Here is a 17,720-nt window from a genome sequence, read left to right on the forward strand (position 1 = left end):
AATTAGAAAATAAGCAGGGATACAGGAGACCTCAATATCAGTTACAATTAACTAACCCAAACTGACAAAAAATATATATATATATATACATTCGTGTCAAATTCACTTGAGTTGGACTATAAAACAAATCTCAATAAATTGAAAAAACTGGAACCATACAGAGGATGTTCTCTGACCATAAGAGAATGAAAGTAAAACCAATAATAGAAAACTATCTAGAAAACCTCCAAATATTTGGAATCTAAACAACATACTTCTAAATAACCTACAAGTGAAAGAACAAATCATGAGAGAAATCATAAAATATTTCAACATAAAGATAGCATAATGTGTCAAATTTATGGGATGCAGCTTAAAGCAATGCATGAAGGTAAATTTCTAGCTTTGAATATTCATATTAGAAATGAAGAAAAATCTAAATTATCTAAGCATCCATTGTAATGAAGTAGAGAGTGAGGGAAGAAATAACAAAGAGTGAAAATCAATAAATTAGAAATAGACAACAGAGAAAAATCAACAAAGCCAGAAATTGGTTCTTTGAAAAGATTAATAAAATAAACACCTAACAAGACCAATCAAAAAAAAAGAGAAAAAATGCCAATTAACAATATGAGGAATCAGAGAGGGGACATCACTACAGATCCTACAGATATCACGAGAAAATATTATGGATAATATCATGCCAATAAATTAGACAACTTAAATGAAACCGAAAAATTCTTTTGAAAAACACAATATACCAAAAACAACTCAAGAAAAGTAGAAAATCTGAATAGTCCTATACCTGTTAAGGATATTTAATTCATAATTAAAATTTTTCCCCAAAAGAAAATGCCAGGTACAGATGGCTTCACTATTAAATTCTACAAACAAGAAAAAAAATGATAGCAACACAAACCCTTAAAAAAAAAGAGATGAAGGAAACAGATCCCACCTCATACCAAACCAGGCAAAACCGTTACAAGAACATAAAAACACAGACCAATAACCCTCATGAACATGGATGCAAAAATCCTTAACAAAATATTAGCAAAACAAATCTAGCACTGTATTAAAAAGTAATACAGCATGACCAAGTAGATTGTATCTCAGAAACACACGGCTGGTTTGACGCTGCTTTGACGTTACAAAGTCAACCAATGCATGTTACCATATTAATAGAATAAAGAAAAAAAACCCATGATCAGTTCAAAACTCAAAAGTTTTAGGATAGGAAAAAAAAATTATTTTTTAATTAAAAAATTAAAGTTTTAAAATAAAAAACCCCCCCCCCCCCCCCCCCCCCCCCAAATAGTTATTCTTTATTTTTGATTACCATGAATTACAGGCGGATGTGATATAAAGGGCTGTTGTCGTCTAGCATTTGGGAGACGAGGTTCAATTATCTGGACAAAAGACTGGGAGTCTAATCGTATCCCTCAAAACTCTAAATACTCAAGCATTACGAAGGGAATTACACTTGAAAGGAAGTATCGGATAAGTGTTAAAAGCAGACTCTGGTCCCAAGCTGTTAGGTTCAAGTTCTAGTTCCAGCACTTACTGTGGGATCTTGGGGCAAGTGACTTATCTGTGCCTAAATTTCCTCATAAACAATGGCACCTACTTCATGGGGTTATTACAATAATTAAATGAGTAAAGCACACAAAACAGAGCCTGACACAAAGTAAGCACTGTAAGAGAATTTGTCGTGATGGTAGTGGTTTTGGTGCTCTTCCTTCGAAGTGATGGGGAAAAGGGAAAAAAAAGAATGGAGCTAAGAATTCGCAAAGTGGTTGAGAGTTTGAAACTATGGGAACGATAATTAAAGGCAAAAACAAAAACCAGGGCACCGCTTTCTATTATTTCCTTCCCCTTCAAGCACTGACTTCTCAATCCAGGATGTGAAAGTCAAATGAATCAGAGCTCACACTGTCAATCTGCTGCTAAGGAATAAGGAACCGGAGCCTCATTTATATTTTTCTCAAGATTCATATTTCCCAGCACAGTGTCATATTGCAATGAAATACTTATCAATCCAAATACATTTAAAAGATAGCCACTGAGTTTTTTCAAACCTAAATCATTCTTTTTTGGTTTGGGACCTTTTGAATGACTTTCTAATTTGGAGGTCCCCCAGTGCTAGCTAAACCAGTTTCAAGAAACAATTTTGGGGAGTTGTAAAACTGTGCTTAACTTCTAATGTGGCAAAAACGAAAACAAAAAACTCACATGCAAAAGCCAGAGCAGATATCGAACTAACCCCTCTGAAAATACTACTCTTTGAAATTTTTTTTCCTATCGGGTATCTTAACGATTCTGGGACAGTCCCAGAACCAAGCGCAGCCTCTTCATTTCCTGCAGTCTTTCTTGGCGGACCTTTTCCTTGTTGAAAACTCTTTCTGGAAGAGCAGTGCTCATGTTTCAGACCCTCTACACACTTTTCTGTTAACCCCTAACTTGAGACACATCTTAACTGTGAGGATACAAACTGTTAACATTTGGAAAAACCAGACCACACCCCTCCACAGAGAATCCACTTCCATAAGCAGCCTTCTAAATGCCTTTTCATGATTCAGAGCATCCCATTTCATTTCTTGGGTTTATTTATTCTGAAATCTGCATGTATCGATTTCCTATTCTAGGGCCGATAATGAACACCGAAAGCTAGAAATCTGCCAGTGACCTGGATGGCTTACTAACGCTGAATTCAAACCACATAAAATAATTCCTAATGCTCAGGAATGTGAACAAGGGCTTTTCCTAAAGGCTGGGCATTTTGGACCATTAGTCAAAATGATTTCAAACAAAATCAAATACATCTTTTAACAGATAATGTCTTCCGTTACCTATAAGAAAAGGTAATGCATTACGGTGCAGGAAGACAGCAAATGCCACCCCGAGAAAGACTATGATGGACGGCAACAGAGTTGGCTTCTTCAGATCTCTGGGGGCCGACCCTAGGCTTTACACCAGCTCAGCCACGTACTAGCTTTGCAGACTTATCCTAAGTTTTAGGGTCTAAGAAATGAAGGAGTGGGACCTCAGAGATGCCTTCCAGTCCCCTTTCTTCCCTCTAACTGAAAAATGGTGGCAGCCACAACACGAAGACGTGAGTATAAAAGTACTAAATGTTTTATCGTAGAGAAGAAAGCAGTCACGCTGCTTGTTTTTACAGGATTCAGTCATCTGCTAATAGCCTTCTTTGCTATCACCTGTCATAAACACAACCGATAAGCAGGAAATGTAATATGTGTTTAAAGAATAACTCCATCTTCATATCTGTGTATTGGAAACAGGAGTAAAGAAATAAATACTGTTTTTCTTAAAATTAAAAAAAAAGATAAGGCACCCATCTGTTAAGCAATACTCTGACAGAGCCAAAGTAGTTTCTATTTCAAAATTCAAGTAGTTTTTAACCAGCTACCACAGCAAGCCATAGTCCATTAAGAGAAGAAAAAAATTCCCATTACAGACTGAAATATTACCTTTCTTAATAAAACCCAGCTCTTCCCTCTTCAACGTCTTCCCACGACACAAACGCTATCTTGGGCCCAGTCGACATGAGAAGCGCTGCCGCCCCATCCGAACCTTCCCCTCGCTCCACGTACCCCCGCTGCACCCCACACTCTCATCTTCGGGACAGACCCTATCGCGATCACTCGCTCGTCCTGAGGGACACACCCATGGACTCTCGTGGCTGGTAAAGCCTAAATGAAATGACCGCGCACAGTCGGTCTCCGCGCCAGCAGGACGCAGGCTGCTTCACCGGACACGCGCGGGGTCCCTGCGGACACTGGGTGGAGGGCTGCCACGCTGCGACCATCGACGGCCTCCTCACAGCTCGTGAATGAGTGCTGAATGGGTGCTACCGTGTCGAAGGCGAAAGGCAACAAAACGAAGCAAGCCCGTAGGTGGCCCGAAAAGAGATGCCAGAGCTTAAGCTGGCTCGTCGCCATCTTTAGAGGTCAGACGTGTCTCCTGAACATCGCTGACCTCTCAGAGCCTCCTGAAAGGACTCCATTTCTTCCAACCCTGAAAACACACACCACAAGTACACGGTGGCTGTGTCCCCAGCTGAGATCACTGACGCGATGTGCTCTCTGCAGAGCGCCGCCCTACACGCACTTAAGGAACCTCGTCACCCTGTGTCACGCGGGGCCTCTTTCCACCCGCCAACGGTGCTAACCGTAAGACGAGCGCTCTAAAAGTAGAGAGAGGAAATTAACTTTCTTCGCTGAAGCTTTCGGAATGTTCTTCAGTTCCATTAGTTAATACTCTTTTCCTCCTATTCTTTCACTGCATTGTCTGCCTTTTTCTCCCAGGACAGCGAGACATTTCCCCATTTCTCCAGCTTCCCTTTCCCCCATGTTAACTTTCCTTCTGAAGCAAATGAAAAAGGAATCTGAAGATCAAATAGAGAATGTGCAGGGTACGCCTCTCCTCAGATCCAGACGCGTGAATGGGTGCCGAATGGGTGCTACCGAGTCGAAGGCGAAAGGCAACAAAACGAAGCAAGCCCGGCTGTAAGCGCGAGGCCACACCTTACCTTCCGGCTCGCTCTCTGAGCCTGACAGACTGCCATAGCTGCTCATCAGCGAGCACAGGGCTGGTGTCACTTCCTTGGGTATGACAGTGCTATGCGGTTTCTCCTCTTTATCAGACTCTGAAACAGAAAGGAAAAGAACTAAGAGTAAAACAGTACCCAAGACATCTACCGCCGCGAGAAAAGAAAGCTGACGGCCCCAGCTCCCTCATGTGTTAGTGACGAGGGATTCCTGATCATTTCCTAAGTCTTCCCAAAGAATGAAAGCCAGGAGACCTGAAACTGTCCCCCCTGGTTTCAGTTCTCACGGTCAGAGAAGCTGTTTGCCCCAAAGACAAGACTCAGGGGCACACGGAGGCCACGCACGGGCCAGTTACTTACCGGGCTTCGCAGCCTACAGAATGTGGGCCTCCTTCAAAATTATATAGTCTTTGCTGTTAATTTGTTATTTACTTCATTCATACTACTAATTACTTTTATTAAGGTAGTAGAGAGACCGGAAATTTATTTAACTTCAGTAGATTAGGATCACTGAAATTTAGGAATAACATAAAAATATCCATTTTTTATTGTTTTAAAGGACAGAAATAATATTTAAGCCATTCATGGATTTTTGCTGAAAGTAATCTGCTCAAAGGTTTTATTATTTAGAACTTCCAAGGGCTTGAGTAAACAAGCCGAGCCTGAGGATCCGGCCAGCACCCCGGGGCTCACCAAAGGGACAGTGCTTGACGGGCCCAGCAAGCCTGGCTGCAGCCCCAGACACCACCCACGTGCATTTCTGCAGCTCCAAAAAGGTATTAAGCCTAAACTACCAGTAAAAACAAAGCCTGATGGAAGGATGGAGACAGTAAGTAACCTGTCTACATAATGAACCAATTCAACCTACAATCAATATGAAATGTTTCAAGACAGTATTTGTTTGCTAAGTTAGTCCAGGAAAAGCCAACACACGCCAACAGAAATGGGACTATACTTTCGTGTGACTCTGGAATGTCCGCCTTCTGGTGGGTAGAGTTAAAGCCATCCACACTGTCCAGTGCCCCACACCCTCCAAGACCGCTCCTTACCAATTTTAAGCTGACTTATTACCTTTCCTCCTGGATTAATAAAGAGAAAGAAAAACAGGTAGTGTATATATACTCAGGATGAAACAGAAACCTACAACAATATTAGTATGGAGACTGTTCATCCCATTGTGTGAATGATGAGGGGCCAAACTGTGATATTTCCTTCTAAGACCCAAAGAAAAATCCCAAAAAGTACAACACTGTCGAGTAAAATGTTCTTTAAAAGCATGAACTCATTTCATCATCACAAGGTATCACTTTCACTATTAATCATAGGTGATGAAACCAAAATTCAGAGAATCTGCGTAACTTTCCGTTCAGGTCATAAAACTATACAACAGGTGGGTCAAATTTAAACCCTGGTCATCTGACTCCAAATCCCAATGATTAACTAGCCAGCTCGAATATCCCCTACAGATGTAAAGTCTTCTTCTTAAAATGAAACCATCCTATCAAAATGTCTCTCTAATAAATGTTCTCCACCTAAACGCATGGAAACAAGGCCACGCCTTCCCGCTCCACCCCAGTCCAGTCCCAAGCCCGGTCCTGGCCAGCCTGATCTGCTCTTGCACACATCTCCGAAATGAAATGCTGCCACTTTCTTCCCTGCCCGCACCACGCCCATCCTGCCGCTCCCTGGGCCCGTGCACCACGCTTTCGCCAGGCGGGGCTGGCACTTGGTGCTCTGTCTGCTTGGAAAGCCAGCCCCTCGGGCAGCAGCTCCTACCTTTATTCAGATTTCTTAATGTCACCTTATCAGCCACCTTATCAGCGATGCCTCCACCGATGATGCAGAACACCGCACCCCTTCCTCCAACCACCACTCTCTACCCTTTAACTTAGCTTTACTCATCTTCATGTCACGTGGACCAACCCACGTTTATTTACTACATACACCTCCGACTAGAACATAAGCTACAGGCGGGTAGAGGGGCCTGGCTTTGTTCAGCATTGTCTCCTCAGAGACGAGAATGGTACGTAAGCTCTGACAAGTATCTCAAGAACTAACTGTCGCATCAATAAAGACTTCAAAACGGCTAACTAGGACAGAGGACGCAGCTGGGGGGCAGGAGGGCCATCAGGGAAACCTGGACTGTCTGGACTGAACACTCCTTATATATTTTAATAACATGATTCTGTTTTTATTTTTTAAAAATCGTATACGTTAATAAGAAAAATACTGGCAGGATACACAACAAAATGTGAGCAGTGACCCTATCTGTAAGTTAAGAAGGCTGTTTTTGTATTTTATGCTTTTAAGTCTTCCCATGTTTTATATTAGCTTTTGTAATTAGAATAATAGAAAAAACAGAAATAAACCCTGGAGGAAAGTGTTTCCTTACAATTCAAGAAGTGGAGGACAAGGCTTTAACTGGCCTACATAACACCCCTTTTCCTGCCTCTTTTTCTTAAACTTGCTATTTTGAAACAATTTTAGCTTTACAAAACAAGTGTTGCAAAGATACTACGGAGAATATTCACGAACGCTTCGCCATGTTCCCCTAGCGCTGACATCTCATATGACCACGGCACGTCCATCACAGCTAACAAATTATCACTGGCGTGACGCTACTACCCAAACTAGACCGCTGTGAGTTCGCCGGCTTCTCCACTGTTACGGAACACACCCCGCCACCCCACACTGCACTGTCTGACACCTCGCCTGTCTTCTCCAACCTATAACAACTCCGCAGTCTTTCCTTGTCTTCGTGAACTTGGTATTTCTGACGACTCGTCAGTTACTGCGGAATATCCCTCAGCTTGGGTCTGTCTGCTGCTGCTGAGACCAAGACTCTAGATTTCAGGTAATGCCCTCTCCCCATGCAGCGGGGGTTCCACTACCTCAACGTGCCTTGTTGCTGGTGACGTGAACCTTGACCGCCTGGTGGTCTGCCTAGTTTCTCCATTGTAAAGTTACTGTTTTCTCTTTCATTACTCTATTTCTTGAAACGAGTCACTAAGTCCAGCCAACATTAAGGAGATAGGATTAAGAGCCACCTCTTAATAAGAAGAAATACTGAAGAATGTTGGAGGTTTGCTAAAACCACCGCAGTAATTAATACTTGGGGGAGATATTTTGAGGCCATGGAAATACTGTTTGACCATAAACTGTTGCCACTGATTTTGCCACTTAACAGTGGCCCTGCCTGAAACAATAATTATTGTGGTGTTTTAATGGGGACTTTCTACTTCCTTCATCTCTTCTACAATTATTCATTGAAATTCTTCTATAAGAAAGGTTGTCCCTCCTCCCCCGTATTTATTTACATCAGTATGGCCGCACAGATATTTACTTCATTCTTTTGGTTATAGTCTATCATTATTTCTCTTGTGGCTCGAACTATTCCGACTTTGGCCGCTGGGAGCACTTTGCAGTTGGTCCCTACACCCTTCTGAAGAGCCCGCGTCCCGGTGCTTCTGCGCGCTTCCTCTCTCTGGCGCTCCACGAGATGCTCCGGGCTCACCTTGTGTCTCCCCGGTCTCCAACGTCAATCGCTTCTCCAAAAGGCCCTGGTTCCTTTAACTGGAGAGTGGTGGAACCACAACCTGGGTGCCTGGCATACTCGTCCTAGGAGTGTCGCAACGCTTACTACGCTCGCCTGCCTCCCAGAGGGTGTCAGGGCTTCACACAAATGAGCAACACTCTCTCTATTTCATGCCCCCTCAGGCACGTTGTGGAGATCCACCCCACGTCATAAGACTTTGAAAGGGGGTGTTGTCCTTGATCTAAACATCCTCTACATTGACTTCGTCTCAAAAAGATAAGGGTGTCCCCAAAGTCCCTCGGGGCCTCCAGCTGTTCTCACACAGGCCTTTTTAGCAGCCATCCTGGAAGGCTACACCCAAGGCACTGAACTGGCTCACAAAATAATAACTCGACAAACTTCACTCCCTTTTTAATAAAAAACAGCCAAAACATCCCTCTAAACTAAAAATATCAGCATAAAAATGAAGATGATAAAATCAAACTTTAAAATGATTATAAAATACCAGCTCAAATAATTTCCCTTACTGTTAAAACCCCAGTGACACTTACGGGAAATCTCGCCTCCCTCATACACACGTTCCCACTAACCAAAAACGTGCCACGTCACCGTCTTCAACCCTCACTATAAGCATGTTCCTATCTCTGACCCTCAGTATGCATAAGGGTTTCAACGCTTAAACCAAAACAAATCATTGACCTCCTTCACACTCCAGGAACCTGCCCTAACGCTGTTTACTGTGAGGATGGAAGGTATTTACTGCCATTCTTATCCAAAGTGTCTCTTAGAGACCTAGATACAGGCTCAAGTAGAAGCACGATATACAACCATGTTTTGTTGGCATTTCACCAGACTAACGCGTACAGATGTACTTCTTTAAAAATGAGAAACTAGAATTACTCCATCTACCAAAGCTCACAAAACGAAAACAAAGACCACTCAACGTCACAGAGTCCTTCCAACGTTCATTTAGAGAACTGCATAAAATGAAGAATTATAGAATTTTCAAATGAAGAACTTACTGATTATAATGGCAGTCTTCATATTTGTGTTCCAATTATTTTAATGACATGAAAGTTTATATTTGGGTACAGACGGTATTTTATCAACAATGTCACATATTGAAAAGAAGTGTGAAGAAGTGTGAGCTCTAGCATTTTTTAAGAGGGGGGACAAAAAAAAAAAAACGGTGCCCAAGAGTCACCTCGGCACTGGCCCAATGTGGATCTGCTTCTTCCCTGCTATCAGCACAGGTGAGCAGATGCCTTTTCTAGACTCTGTCCCACATCGCCACTATCTTGGGCTCATACGACGTTTTTTAGACAAATTCAGACTTCACATTTAAACGTGTACGAGCGCAGTCAGACTCTTAAGTCCGAAGTGTGGCTCTGCCGCTGCCAGCAGCGTGACCGAGGTAAATAAATCACTGTCCCTGTGTCCCTCGGCTCTGAGAGGGGAGCGCTCGGCAATAGTGCAGATGCAAACGGTTTGTCACGAGGAAATGAGTTAATGGACGTGAAGCGTTTCGAGCACAGTAAGTACCTCACTCGGGAAGCATTAGCTGGTGTGAAAATTTATGATTACTCCCACTAACAAACTTTATCTTATTCTTCTTGGCCTAATATTCCCTTATAACAAGACTGTTTTCCATCCTAGCTCAGTCAGTGATTTGCCGCGTGAAGCCGTTGTCTTCCGAGCCGCACGGAGCCTGCCAGCCCGGCCACCAAGTGACCGTGGCCCGCTCGCTCGGCCCGCTCGGTCCCCTGCAGGAGAGGACACACAGGCCACCGCCACCGGACCAAGGCTCCCGGCTGAGGAAGGGAAGGCGGCGGAAGCGTTCGCAAACGTTTTCATTTCCACAAGGAGAAACGGGGCCTCGGGGGCTGAAGGACGTCTGTACGGGATGAGGGAGCGGCCTCCTCGTCCTTTCATTTTTTAACTTAGAGGCAAAGAGTAAACTTGCCGCATTAAGTGCTCGAGGGAATTCAAGGGGAAACTGTACACACACATAAATCTAGTCCACGCTCTGAGTCAGAACAGTGTTACCCAAACACGAGGGATTAATATTATTTACCCCAAGAGACGGCTCTGGGCAGCATGAAAACACTGGATTCCCCTGGGATTACTGCTTTATGGGTGGGGAGAAGTTTACATAACTGGGCAAATGTGAACCTGCGGCGTCACTACGTTGAGAACCATCTTAAGAATATTTCCAAGATCACATCACACTATGGAAATTATCCAGCATAGATTATCTTCCTCCCACAGCCTGCCTGGCTCACGCACTCAACCCCAAGAGTCTGAAAAGATGTCCTGAAATCAAGGTTTTGACAAGGGCTCCTTAAAAATAAAACAAAAGCATCGTTCTACAGCTTTATGTTATTTGCCATCAAACTTTCCACAAACAACGCTGTGAAGAAGAGACTTCGGCATCACGTCTACACTTATATATACAGCTTTCCTGTTTAACTTACCGGAATCGGTGTTCACCAGAACACCCAGAGGGTCTGCGGTAGCCTCCGGTGGGCCGTCAGGCTTCGAATCACACAAGCGACTGTCTGACCCAAAGGCTGCTCTCTGTCCAGCACGGTCATTTTTCCATTTGTGATGTCTGCCAGGACTTCTGATCTTTGCCATCTGTGAATGTCTAGACATCCCCTTCATTTTGCTAGAGTAAAAAAAAAAAAAAAGAAAAAAGAAAAAAAAAGTGCAATTCTTAACATAAAAGGCATTGACCTTTCAAGAAAAATCTGAAAAAGAAACCTTGCTGTCAATCAATCTTTAAAGCCTAGTGCATGAAAGTATGAAAGTGACCAGAATAAAATAAATTCAGTGGTTTCCAAAGGCAGAGAACTCTACGGATAAATTTTAAAAGAACAACACACCACAATATACCATATTTTGTCAATTTCAAGATGCACATTTCCTCCCATATTTTAACTCCTCCAAAACTGGGTTATAGTGCATAATCAAACGCAGGTGAATTTAACCAGCGGCATTTTCATTCACATTGTACATAAAATAAAAGTGTTTCTTAGACTTTGCAATGTTTGTCAAATCTTGTCTACTCATTTTTAAGAACCATAAACTTTCTGAAGCATTTTCAAATATGCCATATTGTTTGATCTTCATGACAACTCTCTGAAATTGATTAGATAGTACTATTCACTTTACAGGAGGATAAACTTAAAAATACAGACTGAGCACAATTTCACAGCTGACTCAAATTGAGTGCCCTCTCAACCACCACGATAACTCCTCTCAGGAGGAAAACATACTTACACGAGCATATTCTAACATAGACTGTGTAGGAAAAAAAGGCCATTAAGAAAAGGTTTCTTACATACATTCTCAGGAGATGATAATAAAAGGTATCCTTTGATTGGGCTGAGTTTTCAAAGATACATATGTTACCCTAAGTTGTCATTTATCGGGCAAAATTCATTTTTTCATTAATAATGGATGTTGCACTTAAGAGTACAGAAATTAGAACTTTGAGTTCAAATCCCAATTTTGCCACTTACTAGTTGTGTCTTTTGGGCAATATTAAGCTCCCTGAGTCAGTTTACTCCCTCATCTGTAGAACAGGAATCACAGACAGAGAATACAGAGTTCTTTGCATCTAGAACAAGGTAACACACTGGGCCCTTAATAAATGGTAGTTATTCTCATAACATTTCTAAATAATTTGCTAAACCAACATATTCAGTTCATATCTCTACATTACAGAGGTTCTTAATCCTTTCAGAGTCACCATAATCCTTACAGTCTCACTCCAAAAAATTATAGATATACTGCAAATTTTGTAGAAAACCATGGATCAGTTTCCAATGTCCACCCAGAGGTGTTGAGCTGTACACCGCGACAAAGTCACCACGGGTAAGACATGCAGTTTCTGCCTCCGGTCCACCATCACTGTGGGGGAGTGAAGAGACGCCCCTCTCACAGGCTCCCACTCGCCTTCCTGAACCCACTCAGGGATGCCCCCTGCACCTGGCCACAGCTGGCTTTCCAAAGATCATCCCTACGGAAATTACTAGTAAGTAATGAGCTAGGATGATCTTAACCGATAAGATCAATAAGACTTCACTGAAAAAGAGGCATATTTGGTATTTGCCTCCCACCCCACCCTTGAGGAAGTTGTTATATCACTGTTTGACAATCACTGAAAGCAAAGTTTACTTAATCAACACTTAAAAATAGTTACACCAAGTATAATGTAAGTAAAAATGTAGATGCCCTTGAAGTGGAGAGGTTAGGAATAATTATAACTAAAAAGCTAACAGAGAGGAAAATAGATTTAGAGTATTCAATTAATCCAAAAGAAGGCAAGAAGGGAAACAAAGGACAAATTTAAAGAGCAGAACAATGGTAGACTATGTTAGTAATTACATTAAATGTTAATAAATTAAACCCTAGCTAAAAAATAAAGATTTTCAGCTTGAATTATAAAAAAAAATAGGACCAAATTATATATTCTATTAAGAAATACACTCTCAAATATACAGACAGGAAAGTTTAAAAGGCAAAGGTTGAAAACACTATCTTTTCCCCATCTATCTGTGGTATTGGCCAACACTACACTATTTTCATCACTGTAACTCTTAGATCTTCTAGAATCCTTGCATTTTCATATAAAATTTAAAGTTTATCAATAGCATCTTCCTCCTCCATGCTACCAAAAACAAAACAAACAAACTCCAAAATAAAACAAAACATACTTGCTGGGATTTTGACTGGGATCAACAAATCTGAGCACAAGAAACATGAAGAAAATACCAAGGAACACCTTGATCACGTTCAAAGTCAGTGTTAAAGAGAAATCTAAAATAAAATCAGCTAGGGAAAAAGGCATTTTACCTAGAAGAACAAGATAATGATGACAGGTTTCTCACTGGAAACAATACAAATGAGAAAACAATGGATAACATCTTTAAGGTACCATAAATTTTAAAAAATGCTAACCTAGAATTGTATATCCAACAAAAAAATCTTTCACAAAGAAAGGCTCGATAAAGAAAGGCGGGATTCCTAGAGGAATCGTACATCATGTGGTCAAGCACTAGGGCGGGTTTAGGGGCACTCTGAGGGGTGAAGGCCTCCTGTGCCCGGCACGAGGCCGGGTCGGTTGATGGTGGGCCACACGCGCGACAGGTGTCCCGTAAGACTGTGATGGACCTAGTGACATCGGAGACGCCTAACATCATGGCACAACACACTGAGCACGTGTTTGTGGTCAACAAGCCTACAGAGCTGCCGGTTGTACATAGCATCGCACATGCGACTATGTGTGGTACCTACACTTGACAAAAATGACAATGATACTGGCTATGCATTTACTGTATTTTTTATAGTTATTTTAGAATATACTTTCTACTTATAAAACAAGTTTGCTGTCAAACAGTATGCTGTGTTACGCCAGCAGCCAGCCTCACAGGCCTCGTGTTCACTGCATCTCGATTGTATCGTTTTCTCTTGTGCTTGCTTTACTTCCATGTCGTTTGATAAAGTTAGTGTGCAGTGTCACTACGAAGCCTGCCGCAGTGGACAGTCACGTCCTCGGCCGTCACTCACCAACACACCCAGAGCAACTGCTGGTCCTGCCAGCCCCATTCACGGTAAGTGCCTTATTCAGGTGGACCACTTTTTATTTTCTATACCGTTATTTTACTGTATCTCTTCTACGTTTAGATATGCAGATATTTACCACTGGGTTAACAACAGCCTACGGTATTCAGTGCAGGGACGCGCTGTATAAGTGTGCAGCCTAGGAGCAGCAGGCTGTACCACGGAGCCTAGATGTGCGGTAGGCTGCACCATCTAAGTGTGTGTAAGTACACTCTATGATGTCTGCACAACGACAAAACTGCCTAACATCACATTTCTCAGAAGGCATCGTGTCATTAATCAGGATGTGACTGTATCAGTTAATCTGTGTGTGGAGGTTACATGGGTGTGTCGGTGCACAGGTATGTGTCTGTGTGTGTAAACTTATCGAGTTGTACATTTAGGATTTGTATATTTTACTTCTGTTAAAATATATTTCAATAAAAAATAAATGGAAAAAACACTGAAGAAAATTCTATGAAGGTGAGGGAAGGTGAAAACGGTGTCTCATACAGCGCTGGTGTCTAGAACAGCATCTGCGACAGGTGCTTGGCAGTTAGCTAACAATGCCACAAATGCACGTACGTCATTTGACTCAGTAAATCCACTTCTAGGAATCCATCTTCAGAAATACCTGCACGTGTGTAAAATGCATGTAACTTTGGCAAATTTTTAATAGTAAAAGACTGGTAATAATTTAAATGTCTGGCAACAGGAAATTGGCTTAAAAAAAAAGATCCCATGGGACATCCTGAGGCTTCCTACATTCTTAAAGGAAGAGGAGACTTGTTATGTATTAACATGGGACAAACAATCACCCATTATATTATTCGGCTAAAAAAAAACCAAGGTGTAGAATAGCGTCCATCAAATTTTTTTAAAGACTGTTATCTATGTGCTATGTACATCTGGACTATCTCTGGAAACATAAAATTGCCTTTGGGAAGAACTGTTTAGTTGGGAAACAAGGACAGAAAAGACTTATTAATTATAAACTTTTTGAAAGCCTTACAAATATAGGGCATTGCTTATTTTAAAGTATAATCTATGATTTTTTTTTAAGTGGAAGGTTTCAGAAGGGGGGTGTGCAGCGATCTGAGATGCTGGTCCGTGTTCTCTCTATCATTTAAGTGCACTTGTTTACGATACGCGGCGAGGAAGCAGCCGTGCGCTCACCCATACTGTGTCGTCGTCAGCACCGCGCCTCTCTTCTCCTTTTCAAGTTTTAACTTTTTCTTCCTTTCGATATTGGCCAGAGTTGGGTAGTTCCTACGAAACAAAGTCAAAAACATATATATAAAAGGGCTTTTAGAACACAACTTCGATTACACAATAAAGCAATTGCTGCATTTACAATTTCTGTTTAACGACTAATACTGTAAATCGTAATCTATATAAACTTTCATATATAACGTATATAAATTTTAATTCCTTCTGGAGTCTTTTTAAACGGCAAAGAAAATAGACTATAACAGTGATGCTCAAAGTGTAGACCAGCTGCCAGTCCACAACCTGGCTACTAGTCTGTGAGGATATGAGGACCTTAAGACTAGGATTTAAATCAAACATATCATACAATGTGCTCGAGCAGCTCTAATTCTTCTATTGGTGTGCACTGGACAATACTGTAAGAAAACACAGAAGTCTGTGCAATGACTAATGCAAATGCATACCAGGTACATCCCAAGTTACCAAGATGAGGAGACAGTTCTCAGAAGAGTCCGCCACGAAGGATAAGAAAAGCACACGAACAGCTTCAACAATGGGCAAAATGCAGTTAGTACTCCGAAGAATATCAAGATTGTGGGGTGGCAGGGAAAGATCATATCGAGCTGGAGAAATCCAGGAAGAAAGGAATGTGGAAGAAAATGGTCTTAAGTGGTGTGAACAGGCAGAGATCAGAAGAAAAAGCTCCAGCGTGTTCTAAGTAGAGCCAACAGGGCCGACGAACCAAGGCCTCAGAAGGCGTGGAGAGGTCCAGGAAATGCCAGTGGTCCATTTGCGTGAAACGCAGTTACAGGCAATCCGATCAGAAAGGGAGGCTGAGGCCAAATGTAATAAGTTTAAATGTAATTCAGCAGACATGGGGAGCCACTGAAAGTTATGGACAGGAAGAGGGATGCACAAGGCAGTGACTAGGATTCAATCCGACAGCGCTGTGCAAGATGAACTGCTCAAAGCTCTCTTTGTGTGGAGAGGCAGGCACTAAGCTGGTGGTATGGGGCACAGATCTCAGAAGTATTAAAAGCACAGAAGGAGGGAACACAGAGGCCACGACTCAAGCGAGCTGCTCATCAGAACAAATGTTGAGAAAAATCAACAAGTCGTGTCCTGCCATTGCTTCTAGGACACTGTTTCCACCGCCTTTTTTATTGCTGTTGTTAACATCTGCATCACTGACTTGAACGGCACAATGTGAAGCCTGCTGGCTGGCCACGCCGGAGGAGGAGAATGGCAGTGACACTGAGTAAGTGAAGTAATCGGAAAAAGGGCAATGAATGTCAATAAGAACACTGCAAAGCAATCTATCCGGCCAAGAAAAACAAACTCCGTAAATAAAAGATGATGAATACACGAGCTATAAATAAACATTAAGAGGAAAAGATCAAGGTCATAAGGAGATAAAATTCTGACAGCCAGTCGGCACCACATGACTGCGCTTTCAGAACGCGAACGCAAGCTAAGGTTCTATGACAGGGCCGCACATGTTCAGGTGTGAAATCCTCCTGTCGCGATACTGCAAAGTGGTCGAGAACACTCAGGGCTCTGTGTCCACTTGCGTATTCTAAACCGAAAAGGAGGGTTGAGAAAAAATAAAACTTGGAAGGGATTCAGAAGAGACTCAGAGATGATTAACGGAATGAAAAATAAGACCTCTGACGAAAGATGAAAGCAACTGGAACTGTTTGCGGCCTTTACAAGAGGAAGAGAGGTGACAATAAACGATCTCACAGAGAGGATGGCGGCCAGTGGTTCTCAACCTGAACGAATATGCAAACGCAGAGAGGGGGAGAAAAAGGTGCCGCCTTTCACGGGCCCCACAGCCTTTCACGGGCCCCACAGCGCCCAGCCTGGAACTCAGCTACACCATGCCCGGCACCTCCCTGAAACCCACTCCCTCTGACGGCTGCGTGTCTTCAACATTTTCCTTCTGCGCACTGCAGACCCTTTGCGCGTTAGGCCACGTGCTAAACAGTAAGACTGGGCACCACGGTGTGTCACAGACACGCGAGATGCTACGTACGTGCTTCTCAATGGTAAAGAAGGGAAACGTTCGTTACGGCAAGTGGATTTTAGGTGAGGTGTAAACGACTTTCCTAAACTCCCAGAAGCGGGGCTCCCTCCTTCCTTAAACTCCCAGAAGCAGGGCTTCCCTTCTTTACCATTGGCCTCGAGGAGGGAGCCCCACTTCTGGGAGTCTTTTCAAACAGCTCACTGTCTCTTTCCGGCATATTAAAGTGTCGCTTTCCCCAAGGTAAGGGACCTTTCAGCATCCCCTGCAAAACGGTGAGATTCTGTTTTTCAGCGCTTAATAAAATCCTCTCCCAAAATTTATACCGTTCTTATTTACATAGAATCTGGAGACTAAAAACTAAGGACGCAAGAGTATTAGAAGGCAAATTATCCCAAAACAGGGATGCCAGAAATACAAGAGCGAGTCACACACACAGGGACCAGGACGCCCCTCCAGCCCAGTAACACTGAGACGCGAAGATAAGGACAGTCTGGAGCTCTGACAGGGGACCCAGGTCGGGTTCCTAGAGCACACCTGAAATAACGAATCCAAAGTCTGGTGGAAAAAAAACACCAACTGCCTTACATTGCACAGTTATGGACAGATAAACCTCAGCCCAATGCTTCCTGTTAGAGAATGGGTGTCACGGAGTTATAAAGACTGGGACGAGTGATATCCTCCCAGTCGGTTTCTCTATGCTTATCTGCTAAAATCACTTCTCTTCCTACTTCCATCTGTCCCCAAAACCCCAAGAGGCGCTGGCCCTGAAACCGTATCCCCTTTTCCTTCTCTCTCCTTTT

General features: G+C 42.6%; 1 protein-coding gene across 1 annotated transcript in view; it reads right to left on the bottom strand.

The window, feature by feature from the left end:
- NUFIP1 (NUFIP1, FMR1 interacting protein 1) overlaps positions 1–17,720 on the bottom strand; it is a 30,146-nt gene that overhangs the window by 2,944 nt on the left and 9,482 nt on the right. The window contains exons 6-8 of the mRNA XM_006914958.3: positions 14,862–14,954; positions 10,553–10,746; positions 4,526–4,642 (exon numbers count right to left, since the gene is read on the bottom strand). Of these exons, the coding sequence (XP_006915020.1) occupies positions 4,526–4,642; positions 10,553–10,746; positions 14,862–14,954 (404 nt within the window). The remainder of the gene's footprint in view (positions 1–4,525; positions 4,643–10,552; positions 10,747–14,861; positions 14,955–17,720) is intronic.

This window comes from Pteropus alecto, unplaced genomic scaffold, assembly GCF_000325575.1.
Source record: "Pteropus alecto unplaced genomic scaffold, ASM32557v1 scaffold35, whole genome shotgun sequence".
NCBI classification, from domain to species: domain Eukaryota; kingdom Metazoa; phylum Chordata; class Mammalia; order Chiroptera; family Pteropodidae; genus Pteropus; species Pteropus alecto.